Genomic DNA, 13,615 nt, shown 5'->3' on the forward strand with positions numbered 1-13,615 from the left:
TAAAAGAGGGAGAGGGAGAGAGACCAGAGAGATAGATAAGAGGGAGAGAGTCTAGCAGAGATCAGAGGGAAATCCTCATGAAGGTATTAAATAAAACATCAAATAACTTGTGTTCCCTCAGAGAGACCCAGGCAGCAGCTCAGACAGATTAATGATGGAGCAGAAAGAGTGATCTGAGGCTGGGATGGATAGAGCTGTCAGTGAAGAGGAGGAGGAGAGCGGGATGAAAAGGAGAGGAGGCATCCTCTGTGAGATAAACATGACTGAGAGCTGCACCTCCTTGAGGGACCCTCTCTGGCACCTCTTCTTTCCTTTCCTCTCTGGCACCTCTCCTCCTCTCTGGCACCTCTGGCTCCTCTCCTCTCCTCTCTTCTCCTCTCCTCTCCGATCCTCTCCCCTCCCCTCCCCTCTCCTCTCCTCTCCTCTCCTCTCCTCTCCGATCCTCTCCTCTCCTCTCCCCTCCCCTCCCCTCCCCTCTCCTCTCCTCTCCTCTCCCCTCCCTCCTCCCCTCTCCTCTCCTCTCCTCTCCTCTCCTCTCCTCTCCTCTCCTCTCCTCTCCTGGGCTCCATACTGTAGAGCCCTACTTGTCAATACTACACCCTGTACATTGGCACTAAAAGCTGTTTAATATCCGTGTTAGATTTGTGGGTTATTTGAAGGTATTTTATTCTTCAATAAATACTAAATTGTGGATGTGTATATGCCACCCTGAGTCAGAATTCTGTTTCTCAGAGACAGTCATGTGATGTGGCTCCAGTGTTCCAAATGATCTTTGACCTCTGGGTGTTTCTCTACAGGCCCCCTTTTCTCTCTCTCCCTCTGCTCTCATCCCCCTCTTTCTTTCTCTTTCTTCCTCTGGCATATCTAAATCCCTTCTAGCTCTTTCTCTATCCTATCTCTCATTCTCTTTCACTCTCTCCTTCTCTCACTCCCACCTCTTTATTTCTCTCTCTCCATCTCCATCACTCTGTCTCTCTCTCCATCCCCAGCACTCTGTCTCTCTCTCCATCCCCAGCACTCTGTCTCTCTCTCTCTCTCTCCATCACTCTGTCTCTCTCTCTCTCTATCCCCAGCACTCTGTCTCTTTCTCTCTCTCTCTCCCCATCACTCTGTCTCTCTCTCTCCATCCCCATCACTCTGTCTCTCTCTCTCTCCCCATTACTCTGTCGCTCTCTCTCTCCATCCCCAGCACTCTGTCTCTCACTCTCTCCATCCCCATCACTCTGTCTCTCACTCTCTCCATCCCCATCACTCTGTCTCTCTCTCTCTCTATCCCCAGCACTCTGTCTCTCTCTCTCTCCATCCCCATCACCCGTTCTCTCTCTCCATCCCCATCACTCTGTCTCTCTCTCTCTCTCTCCCCATCACTCTGTCTCTCACTCTCTCCATCCCCATCACTCTGTCTCTCACTCTCTCCATCCCCATCACTCTGTCTCTCTCTCTCTCTCCATCCCCATCACTCTGTCTCTCTCTCTCCATCACCATCACTCTCTCTCTCTCTCTCCATCCCCATCACTCTCTCTCTCTCTCCCCATCACTCTCTCTCTCTCCATCCCCATCACTCGTTCTCTCTCTCCATCCCCAGCACTCTGTATCTCACTCTCTCCATCCCCATCACTCTGTCTCTCACTCTCTCCATCCCCATCACTCTGTCTCTCTCTCTCTCCATCCCCATCACTCTGTCTCTCTCTCTCTCCATCCCCATCACTCTGTCTCTCTCTCTCCATCCCCATCACTCTGTCTCTCTCTCTCCATCCCCATCACTCTCTCTCTCCATCCCCATCACTCGTTCTCTCTCTCCATCCCCATCACTCTGTCTCTCTCTCTCTCTCTCCCCATCACTCTCTCTCTCTCTCTCTCCATCCCCATCACTCTGTCTCTCTCTCTCCATCCCCATCACTCTGTCTCTCTCTCTCCATCCCCATCACTCTGTCTCTCTCTCTCTCCATCCCCATCACTCTGTCTCTCTCTCTCCATCCCCATCACCCGTTCTCTCTCTCCATCCCCATCACTCTGTCTCTCTCTCTCTCTCTCCCCATCACTCTGTCTCTCACTCTCTCCATCCCCATCACTCTGTCTCTCACTCTCTCCATCCCCATCACTCTGTCTCTCTCTCTCTCTCCATCCCCATCACTCTGTCTCTCTCTCCATCCCCATCACTCTGTCTCTCTCTCTCCATCCCCATCACTCTCTCTCTCTCTCCCCATCACTCTCTCTCTCTCCATCCCCATCACTCGTTCTCTCTCTCTATCCCCATCACTCTGTCTCTCTCTCTCTCTCTCCCCATCACTCTCTCTCTCTCCATCCCAATCACTCTGTCTCTCTCTCTCCATCCCCTTCACTCTGTCTCTCTCTCCATCCCCATCACTCTGTCTCTCTCTCTCTCCATCCCCATCACTCTGTCTCTCTCTCTCCATCCCCATCACCCGTTCTCTCTCTCCATCCCCAGCACTCTGTCTCTCTCTCTCCATCCCCAGCACTCTGTCTCTCTCTCTCTCCATCCCCAGCACTCTGTCTCTCTCTTTCTCCATCTCCATCACTCTGTCTCTCTCTCTCTCCATCTCCATCACTCTGTCTCTCTCTCTCCATCCCATCACTCTGTCTCTCTCTCGCCATCCCCATTACTCTGTCTCTCTCTCCATCCCCAGCACTCTGTCTCTCACTCCATCCCCAGCACTCTGTCTCTCTCTCTCCATCCCAATCACCCTGTCTCTCTCTCTCTCTCCATCCCCAGCACTCTATCTCTCTCTCTCTCCATCCCCATCACTCTGTCTCTCTCTCTCTCTCCATCCCCATCACTCTGTCTCTCTCTCTCTCCATCCCCATCACTCTGTCTCTCTCTCTCTCCATCCCCATCACTCTGTCTCTCTCTCTCTCCATCCCCATCACTCTGTCTCTCTCTCTCTCCATCCCCAGCACTCTCTCTCTCTCTCTCTCTCTCCATCCCCATCACTCTGTCTCTCTCTCTCTCCATCCCCATCACTCTCTCTCTCTCTCTCTCTCCATCCCCATCACTCTCTCTCTCTCTCTCTCTCTCTCCATCCCCATCACTCTGTCTCTCTCTCTCCATCCCCATCACTCTGTCTCTCTCTCTCCATCCCCAGCACTCTGTCTCTCTCTCTTTCTCTCCATCCCCAGTACTCTGTCTCTCTCTCCATCCCTATCACTATGTCTCTCTCTCTCCATCCCCAGCACTCTGTCTCTCTCTCCATCCCCATCACTCTGTCTCTCTCTCCATCCCCATCACTCTGTCTCTCTCTCTCCATCACTCTGTCTCTCTCTCTCCATCCTCTTTATTTCTCTCTCTCTCCCCTGTCAGACACATTCAATACAACTTCTCATGTTTCTCCTGTTCTTCTATTAATAGGTCTCCATCTCCTCTCTTAGCCATTCCCCTCCTGGCTACTAAGACACTCCTCTCTTAGCCAACCCCTCCTGGCTACTAAGACACTCCTCAGCCAACCCCTACTGGCTACTAAGACACTCCTCTCTTAGCCATTCTCCTCCTGGCTACTAAGACACTCCTCTCTTAGCCATTCCCCTCCTGGCTACTAAGACACTTCTCTCTTAGCCATTCCCCTCCTGGCTACTAAGACACTACACATGTCACCTCTTTTTCTGGATAACACTAACAGTCAGTGGCCCTGTGATATAATTGACGGATAAAGACAGCCTATATTCTCTGGTTCCTGGGTCTTACAGTCTAGTGACTGTAAAGGAATACATTGGTAATATGGAATAAATATCTGATAAGTAGAGTAGCTTGTAGTCTGTGACCATCCACTAGCTCAATAAATCCTACCATACACTAGCTCAATAAATCCTACCATACACTAGCTCAATAAATCCTACCATCCACTAGCTCAATAAATCCAACCATCCACGAGCTCAATAAATCCAACCAACCACAAGCTCAATAAATCCTACCATTGGTGGCAATTGAGAAGAAGACTTACATCCTGGTTACTCATCTCCCAGTAGGGTCTCTCTCCGTATGACATCACTTCCCACATGGCGATGCCGTAGCTCCACACGTCAGAGGCGGAGGTGAACTTCCTGAACGCTATCGCTTCTGGAGCTGTCCAGCGGATAGGGATTTTACCGCCCTGAGAGAGAGAAACATATCAACAACATTCAGATGGTTATTTTAGGATGGAGAATGATGTGTACAGGCTATGTGTGGTTCTCAGAGAGAGCAAGAATGTAGATATGTCCTGGAGACTGTGCTACGTGTTTATTGGTTGTCCTGGAGATTGTGCCGCATGCTAATTGGCTGTCCTGGATGCAGTGTCACAGTCAGTGACAGAACCTGCACAATCTGGGCAGCACAGCGCAGTTATCAGGTTTAGAAAGCAAAATGGAGAAAGCTAGCTAACACTGCTACACACACACTGCCTCAGATAGCCAAGTAGAGACAGCTAGCTAACACTGCTACACACACACTGCCTCAGACAGCCAAGTAGAGACAGCTAGCTAACACTGCTACATACACACACTGCCTCAGACAGCCAAGTAGAGACAGCTAGCTAACACTGCTAAATACACACACTGCCTCAGACAGCCAAGTAGAGACAGCTAGCTAACACTGACTCAGACAGCCAAGTAGAGACAACTAGCTAACACTGACACACACACACACTGCCTCAGACAACCAAGTAGAGACAGCTACACACACGCACACTCAGAGCTCTCACATATGAGCCTCAGACCTCACAGAGCACTGTGAGCATGCCATGCTTCACGTGCACACTCCCTCCTCCCACCCTGTCACCATCCTTCACTTGCACTCCCTCCCTGTCAAGCACCCCCCTCCTCCCCCCCTGTATGACAGGGAGACAGACATGCAGACACAGGCAGACACGCGGGCAGACAGACAGACACTTACCCTGGTCGTATATGCAGCCTCAGCATCATCCTCCAGGACTCTGGACAGGCCAAAGTCAGACACTTTACACACCAGGTTGCTGTTGACCAGGATGTTTCGCGCCGCCAGGTCCCGGTGCACGTATCCAATGTCACACAGGTAGCGCATGCCTGACGCCATACCACGCAACATCCCAACCAGCTGGATGACTGTGAACTGGCCATCGTTCTTCTACAGGAAGAAGAGGGAGGAAAAGCTCAGAGTACGTCCCTAATGACACCCCATTCCCATTATAATGCACTACCTTTGACCAGGGACACCTCATTCCCATTATAATGCACTACCTTTGACCAGGGACACCCCATTCCCTTTATAATGCACTACCTTTGACCAGGGACACCCCATCCCTTTATAATGCACTACCTTTGACCAGGGACACCTCATTCCCATTATAATGCACTACCTTTGACCAGGGACACCCCATCCCTTTATAATGCACTACCTTTGACCAGGGACACCTCATTCCCATTATAATGCACTACCTTTGACCAGGGACACCCCATTCCCATTATAATGCACTACCTTTGACCAGGGACACCCCATTCCCATTATAATGCACTACCTTTGACCAGGGACACCCCATCCCTTTATAATGCACTACCTTTGACCAGGGACACCCCATCCCTTTATAATGCACTACCTTTGACCAGGGACACCTCATTCCCATTATAATGCACTACCTTTGACCAGGGTCACCCCATCCCTTTATAATGCACTACCTTTGACCAGGGACACCCCATCCCTTTATAATGCACTACCTTTGACCAGGGACACCTCATTCCCATTATAATGCACTACCTTTGACCAGGGACACCCCATTCCCATTATAATGCACTACCTTTGACCAGGGACACCCCATCCCTTTATAATGCACTGCCTTTGACCAGGGACACCTCATTCCCATTATAATGCACTACCTTTGACCAGGGACACCCCATTCTCATTATAATGCACTACCTTTGACCAGGGACACCTCATTCCCATTATAATGCACTACCTTTGACCAGGGACACCCCATTCCCATTATAATGCACTACCTTTGACCAGGGACACCTCATTCCCATTATAATGCACTACCTTTGACCAGGGACACCTCATTCCCATTATAACGCACCAGGGACACCCCATTCCCATTATAATGCACTACCTTTGACCAGGGACACCCCACTCCCATTAGAATGCACAACCTTTGACCAGGGACACCCCATTCCCATTATAATGCACTACCTTTGACCAGGGACACCCCATTCCCATTATAACGCACCAGGGACACCCCATTCCCATTATAATGCACAACCTTTGACCAGGGACACCTCATTCCCATTATAATGCACGACCTTTGACCAGGGACACCCCATTCCCATTATAATGCACTACCTTTGACCAGGGACACCCCATTCCCATTATAATGCACTACCTTTGACCAGGGACACCCCATTCCCATTATAATGCACTACCTTTGACCAGGGACACCCCATCCCTTTATAATGCACTACCTTTGACCAGGGACACCCCATTCCCATTATAATGCACGACCTTTGACCAGGGACACCCCATTCCCATTATAATGCACTACCTTTGACCAGGGACACCCCATTCCCATTATAATGCACTACCTTTGACCAGGGACACCCCATTCCCATTATAATGCACAACCTTTGACCAGGGACACCCCATCCCTTAATAATGTACTATTCTTGATCGGGGGCACACACTCTATTCCCCTATGAACCCTGGTCTAAAGTAGTGCACTGTAAAGGGATTGGGGTGTCCCTGGTCTAAAGTAGTGCAAGGTAAAGGGATTGGGGTGTCCCTGGTCTAAAGCAGTGCAAGGTAAAGGGATTGGGGTGTCCCTGGTCTAAAGCAGTGCACTGTAAAGGGATTGGGGTGTCCCTGGTCTAAAGTAGTGCACTGTAAAGGGATTGGGGTGTCCCTGGTCTAAAGTATTGCAAGGTAAAGGGGATGGGGTGTCCCTGGTCTAAAGTAGTGCACTGAAAAGGGATTGGGGTGTCCCTGGTCTAAAGTAGTGCAAGGTAAAGGGGATGGGATGTCCCTGGTCTAAAGTAGTGCAAGGTAAAGGGGATGGGGTGTCCCTGGTCTAAAGTAGTGCACTGTAAAGGGATTGGGGTGCCCCTGGTCTAAAGTAGTGCACTGTAAAGGGATTGGGGTGTCCCTGGTCTAAAGTAGTGCACTGTAAAGGGATTGGGGTGTCCCTAGTCTAAAGTAGTGCACTGTAAAGGGATTGGGGTGTCCCTGGTCTAAAGTAGTGCACTGTAAAAGGGAATGGGGTGGCATTTGAGACCTATTCTTAGACTTTGTGGTCATGACATTCAAACGACGTTGGACAGTGTGGTCATGACTTTCAAACGACGTTGGACAGTGTGGTCATGACATTCAGACGTCAATGGGTGACAACAGTACATCTAAATAATCATTGGTTGACTTGAGGAAGGTGTCTAGTGATCCACATGGTTGAGGAAGGTGTTTAGTGATCCACATGGTTGAGGAAGGTGTCCAGTGATCCACATGGTTGAGGAAGGTGTCCAGTGATCCACATGGTTGAGGAAGGTGTTTAGTGATCCACATGGTTGAGGAAGGTGTCCAGTGATCCACATGGTTGAGGAAGGTGTCCAGTGATCCACATGGTTGAGGAAGGTGTCCAGTGATCCACATGGTTGAGGAAGGTGTCTAGTGATCCACATGGTTTACCTTGAGGAAGGTGTCCAGTGATCCACATGGTTGAGGAAGGTGTCCAGTGATCCACATGGTTGAGGAAGGTGTCCAGTGATCCACATGGTTGAGGAAGGTGTCCAGTGATCCACATGGTTGAGGAAGGTGTCCAGTGATCCACATGGTTGAGGAAGGTGTCTAGTGATCCACATGGTTTACCTTGAGGAAGGTGTCCAGTGATCCACATGGTTGAGGAAGGTGTCTAGTGATCCGCATGGTTGAGGAAGGTGTCTAGTGATCCACATGATTGAGGAAGGTGTCTAGTGATCCACATGGTTGAGGAAGGTGTCTAGTGATCCACATGGTTTACCTTGAGGAAGGTGTCTAGTGATCCACATGGTTTACCTTGAGGAAGGTGTCTAGTGATCCACATGGTTTACCTTGAGGAAGGTGTCTAGTGATCCACATGGTTTACCTTGAGGAAGGTGTCTAGTGATCCACATGGTTTACCTTGAGGAAGGTGTCCAGTGATCCACATGGTTGAGGAAGGTGTCTAGTGATCCACATGGTTGAGGAAGGTGTCTAGTGATCCACATGGTTGAGGAAGGTGTCTAGTGATCCACATGGTTTACCTTGAGGAAGGTGTCCAGTGATCCACATGGTTGAGGAAGGTGTCTAGTGATCCGCATGGTTGAGGAAGGTGTCTAGTGATCCACATGGTTTACCTTGAGGAAGGTGTCTAGTGATCCACATGGTTTACCTTGAGGAAGGTGTCTAGTGATCCACATGGTTGAGGAAGGTGTCCAGTGATCCACATGGTTGAGGAAGGTGTCCAGTGATCCACATGGTTGAGGAAGGTGTCTAGTGATCCACATGGTTGAGGAAGGTGTCTAGTGATCCACATGGTTTACCTTGAGGAAGGTGTCCAGTGATCCACATGGTTGAGGAAGGTGTCTAGTGATCCACATGGTTTACCTTGAGGAAGGTGTCTAGTGATCCACATGGTTTACCTTGAGGAAGGTGTCTAGTGATCCACATGGTTTACCTTGAGGAAGGTGTCTAGTGATCCACATGGTTTACCTTGAGGAAGGTGTCTAGTGATCCACATGGTTTACCTTGAGGAAGGTGTCTAGTGATCCACATGGTTTACCTTGAGGAAGGTGTCCAGTGATCCACATGGTTGAGGAAGGTGTCTAGTGATCCACATGGTTGAGGAAGGTGTCTAGTGATCCACATGGTTGAGGAAGGTGTCTAGTGATCCGCATGGTTGAGGAAGGTGTCTAGTGATCCACATGGTTTACCTTGAGGAAGGTGTCCAGTGATCCACATGGTTGAGGAAGGTGTCTAGTGATCCACATGGTTTACCTTGAGGAAGGTGTCTAGTGATCCACATGGTTTACCTTGAGGAAGGTGTCTAGTGATCCACATGGTTTACCTTGAGGAAGGTGTCTAGTGATCCACATGGTTTACCTTGAGGAAGGTGTCTAGTGATCCACATGGTTTACCTTGATGAAGGTGTCTAGTGATCCACATGGTTTACCTTGAGGAAGGTGTCTAGTGATCCATTCTCCATGTACTCCGTGATGATCATCACAGGTTTTGCTGACAAAAGAATAGAGAGAATAATATCATTTCAAACAGATGAGCGATACATCACCGCTGCAATGAAACCACATAGACAATATACACAGCATGTATTAATACAGACAATATACACAGCATGTATTAATACAGACAATATACACAGCATGTATTAATACAGACAATATACACAGCATGTATTAATACAGACAATATACACAGCATGTATTAATACAGACAATATACACAGCATGTATTAATACAGACAATATACACAACATGTATTAATACAGACAATATACACAGCATGTATTAATACAGACAATATACACAGCATGTATTAATACAGACAATATACACAGCATGTATTAATACAGACAATATACACAGCATGTATTAATACAGACAATATACACAGCATGTATTAATATAGATAATATACACAACATGTATTAATACAGACAATATACACAACATGTATTAATACAGACAATATACACAGCATGTATTAATACAGACAATATACACAACATGTACAGTTGAATTCGGAAGTTTACATACACTTAGGTTGGAGTCATTAAAACTCGTTTTACAACCACTCCACAAATGTCTTGTTAGCAAACTATAGTTTTGGCAAGTCGTTTAGGACATCTACTTTGTGCATGACACAAGTAATTTTTCACAATTGTTTACAGACATATCATTTCACTTATAATTCACTTCATCACAATTCCAGTGGGTCAGAAGTTTACATACACTAAGTTGACTGTGCCTTTAAACAGCTAGGATAATTCCAGAAAATTATGTCATGACTTTAGAAGCTTCTGATAGGCTAATTGACATACTTTGAGTCAATTGGAGATGTACCTGTGGATGTATTTCAAGGTCTACCTTCAAACTGTGCCTCTTTGCTTGACATCATGGGAAAATCAAAAGAAATCAGCCAAGACCTCAGATAACAAACTGTAGACCTCCACAAGTCTGGTTCATCCTTGGGAGCAATTTCCAAAAGCCTGAAGGTGCCACGTTAATCTGTACACACAATAGTACGCAAGTATAAACACCATGGGACCACGCAGCCATCATACCGCTCAGGAAGGAGACGTGTTCTGTCTCCTAGAGAAGAACGTACTTTGGTGCGAAAAGTGCAAATCATTCCCAGAATAACTGCAAAGGACCTTGTGAAGATGCTGGAGGAAACAGGTACACAAGTATCTATATCCACAGTAAAACAAGTGCTATATCGACATAACCTGAAAGGCCGCTCAGCAAGGAAGAAGCCACTGTTCCAAAACCGCCATAAAAAAAGCCAGACTACTGTTTGCAACTGCACATGTGGACAAAGATCGTACTTTTTGGAGAAATGTCCTCTGGTCTGAGAAAACAAAAATATGCATTTTTGGCCATAATGACCATCTTTATGTTTGGAGGAAAAATGGGTAGGCTTGCAAGCCGAAGAACACCATCCCAACCGTAAAGCATGGGGGTGGAAGCATCATGTTGTGGGGGTGCTTTGCTGCAGGAGGGACTGGTGCACTTTACAAAATAGATGCATCATGAGAAAGGAAAGTGATGTGGATATTTTGAAGCAACATCTCAAGACAGTCAGGAAGTTAAAGCTTGGTCGCAAATGGGTCTTGCAAATGGACAATGACACCAAGCATATTTCCAAAGTTGTGGCAAAATGTCTTAAGGACAACAAAGTCAAGGTATTGGAGTGGCCATCACTAAGCCCTGACCTCAATCCTATAGAAAATTTGTGGGCAGAACTGAAAAAGTTTGTGCGAGAAAGGAGACCTACAAAGCTGACTCAGTTACACCAGCTCTGTCAGAAGGAACGGAATGGGCCAAAATTCACCCAATTTATGGGAATCTTGTGGAAGGCTACGCAAAACGTTTGACCCATGTTAAAAAATTTAAAGGCAATGCTACAAAATACTAATTGGGTGTATGTAAACTTCTAACCCACTGGGAATCAGATGAAAGAAATAAAAGCTGAAATAAATCATTCTCTCTACTATTATTCTGACATTTCACAATCTTAAAATAAAGTGGTGATCCTAACTGACCTAAGACAGCAAACTTTTACTAGAATTAAATGTCAGGAATTGTGAAAAACTGAGTTTAAATGTATTTGGCTAAGGTGTATGTAAACTTCCGACTTCAACTGTATTTGTACAGACCGAATGACATGAAATAAGACGTACTCTTGGTGACCACGCCTTCCAGGTGGATGATGTTTGGATGATCAAACTGTCCCATGATGGACGCCTCCCCTAGGAAGTCCCGCCTTTGTCGTTCTGTGTAACCTGCCTTCAGGGTCTTAATGGCTACTGGGAACTCCTTCTTACCAGGCAGACGGAGGGGTCCGCTGCACACCTCCCCGAACTCACCTGGAAAAGAAACACAGTTAACCAAAACACATCCTGGAAGACACACATGAAAACACATAAACATTTAATCACAGTGTGTACGCATGCACTCACCAGCGCCAATGACTCTCTCAATGGTGATGCAGGAAACATCGATCTCCTTGGCGAACTCATGGACGGCCTGGTTGGGGTCCTCGTAGGTGTGGGGGTCTATATACGTACGCACCCCCGGGTACATAACTAGAGAGAGAGAAGACATACTCGTAAGTGTGGTGGTCGATATACGTACACACCCGTCGGGGTGCATTTAGAAAGTATTCAGACCCATTGACTTTTTCCACATTTTGTTACGTTACAGCCTTATTTTAAAATTGATTCAATAATTGTCTTCCTCTTCAATCTACACACAATAACCCATGAACCCATGAAAAAGCGAAAACAGGTTTAAAAACAGAACGTGTTTTTTAGTGTATTTTTTAGTTTCGATCTTGTCTCATTACTTCCCAACGAGCTCAGGAGGCAAAGGTCGAGTCAAGCATCCTCCGAAACATGCTTCTTAACACACGCCCGCTTAACCCGAAAGCCAGACGCACCAAGATTGGACATGATTTGGAAAGGCACACCTGTCTATTTAAGGTCCCACAGTTGACAGTGCATGTCAGATCAAAAATCAAGCCATGAGTTCGAGGGAATTGTCCATAGAGCTCTGAGACAGGATTGTGTCGAGGTACAGATCTGGGGAAGGGTACCAAAACATTTCTGCAGCATTGAAGATCCCCCAAGAACACAGTGGACTCCGTGATTCATAAATGGAAAAAGTTTGGAACCACTAAGACTCTTCCTAAAGCTGACCACACTGCCAAACTGAGCAATCTGGGGACAAGGTCCTTGGTCAGTAGGAGGTGACAAAGAACCTGATGGTCACTCTGACAGAGCTGTAGCATTCCTCTGTGGAGATGAGAGAACCTTCCAGAAGGACAACCATCTCTGCAGCACCCCACCAATCAGGCCTTTATTGTAGAGTGGACGCCAATCCTCAGTAAAAGGCACGTGACAGCCCACTTGGAGTTTACCAAAAGGCACCTAAAGACTCTTAGACCATGAGAAACCAGATTCTCTGGTCTGATGAAAACCAAGATTGAACTCTTTGGCCTGAATGCCAAGTGTCACGTCTGGATGGCACCATTCCTATGGTGAAGCATGGTGGTGGCAGCATCATGCTGTGTGAATGTACTTCAGCTGCAGGAATTGGGAGACTAGTTAGGATTTAAGCAAAGATGAAAGGAGCAATGTACAGAGCGATCCTTGATGAAAACCTACGGATTGTTCAGGACCTCAGACTGGGGCGAAGATTTACCTTCCAACAGGACAACGACCCTGTTGGAAGGTAAATCTTCAAACAGCCAAGACAACGCAGAAGTGGCTTCGGGACAAGTCTCTGAATGTCCTTGAGTGGCCCAACCAGAGCTCAGACACGAACTCGATCGAACATCTCTGGAGAGACCTGAAAAAAGCTGTGCAGCAACACTTCCCATCCAACCTGACAGAGCTTGAGAGGATCTGCAGAGAAAATGGGAGAAACCCCCCAAATACAGATGAGCCAAGCTTGTAGTGTCATACCCAAGAAGACTCGAGGCTGTAATCGCTGCCAAAGGTGCTTCAACAAAGTACTGAGTAAAGAGTCTGAATACTTATGTAAATATGATATTTCAGTTTTTATTTTAAAATAAAATAAATGTGAAAACATTTCTAGAAACCAGTTTTTCCTTTGTCATTATGGGGTATTGTGATGTCATTATGGGGTATTGTGATGTCATTATGGGGTATTGTGCATAGATTGATAAGTGGGGTAAAACAATTTAATCAATTTTAGAATAAGGCTGCAAAGTAACAAAATGTGGAAAAAGTTAATGGGTCTGAATGCTTTTCAAATGCACTGTACGTATCGATCCCTGGGAACATAACTAGAGAGAGAAATTAGATACTTGTGGGGGTCAATATACAGTACCTTTCAAAGGTTAGGGATCACTTAGAAATGTCATTGTTTTCCATGAAAACATACAAGAAA

At 46.8% G+C, this 13,615-nt stretch overlaps 1 protein-coding gene and 1 long non-coding RNA gene across 2 annotated transcripts in view; one reads left to right on the forward strand and one right to left on the reverse strand.

Moving 5' to 3' along the window:
- LOC110536759 (ephrin type-A receptor 5) overlaps positions 1-13,615 on the reverse strand; it is a 180,638-nt gene that overhangs the window by 28,914 nt on the left and 138,109 nt on the right. Inside the window, exons 10-14 of the mRNA XM_036936733.1 lie at positions 11,662-11,787; positions 11,383-11,568; positions 9,135-9,196; positions 4,886-5,095; positions 3,957-4,106 (exon numbers count right to left, since the gene is read on the reverse strand). Coding sequence (XP_036792628.1) covers positions 3,957-4,106; positions 4,886-5,095; positions 9,135-9,196; positions 11,383-11,568; positions 11,662-11,787 — 734 coding nt within the window. The remainder of the gene's footprint in view (positions 1-3,956; positions 4,107-4,885; positions 5,096-9,134; positions 9,197-11,382; positions 11,569-11,661; positions 11,788-13,615) is intronic.
- On the forward strand, positions 8,408-9,139 carry LOC118937617. Its single transcript, XR_005034829.1, has 4 exons — positions 8,408-8,480; positions 8,516-8,579; positions 8,755-8,812; positions 8,906-9,139. It is a non-coding gene; the product is annotated as an uncharacterized LOC118937617 (long non-coding RNA).

Source organism: Oncorhynchus mykiss, chromosome 12 (assembly GCF_013265735.2).
Source record: "Oncorhynchus mykiss isolate Arlee chromosome 12, USDA_OmykA_1.1, whole genome shotgun sequence".
NCBI classification, from domain to species: Eukaryota; Metazoa; Chordata; class Actinopteri; order Salmoniformes; family Salmonidae; genus Oncorhynchus; species Oncorhynchus mykiss.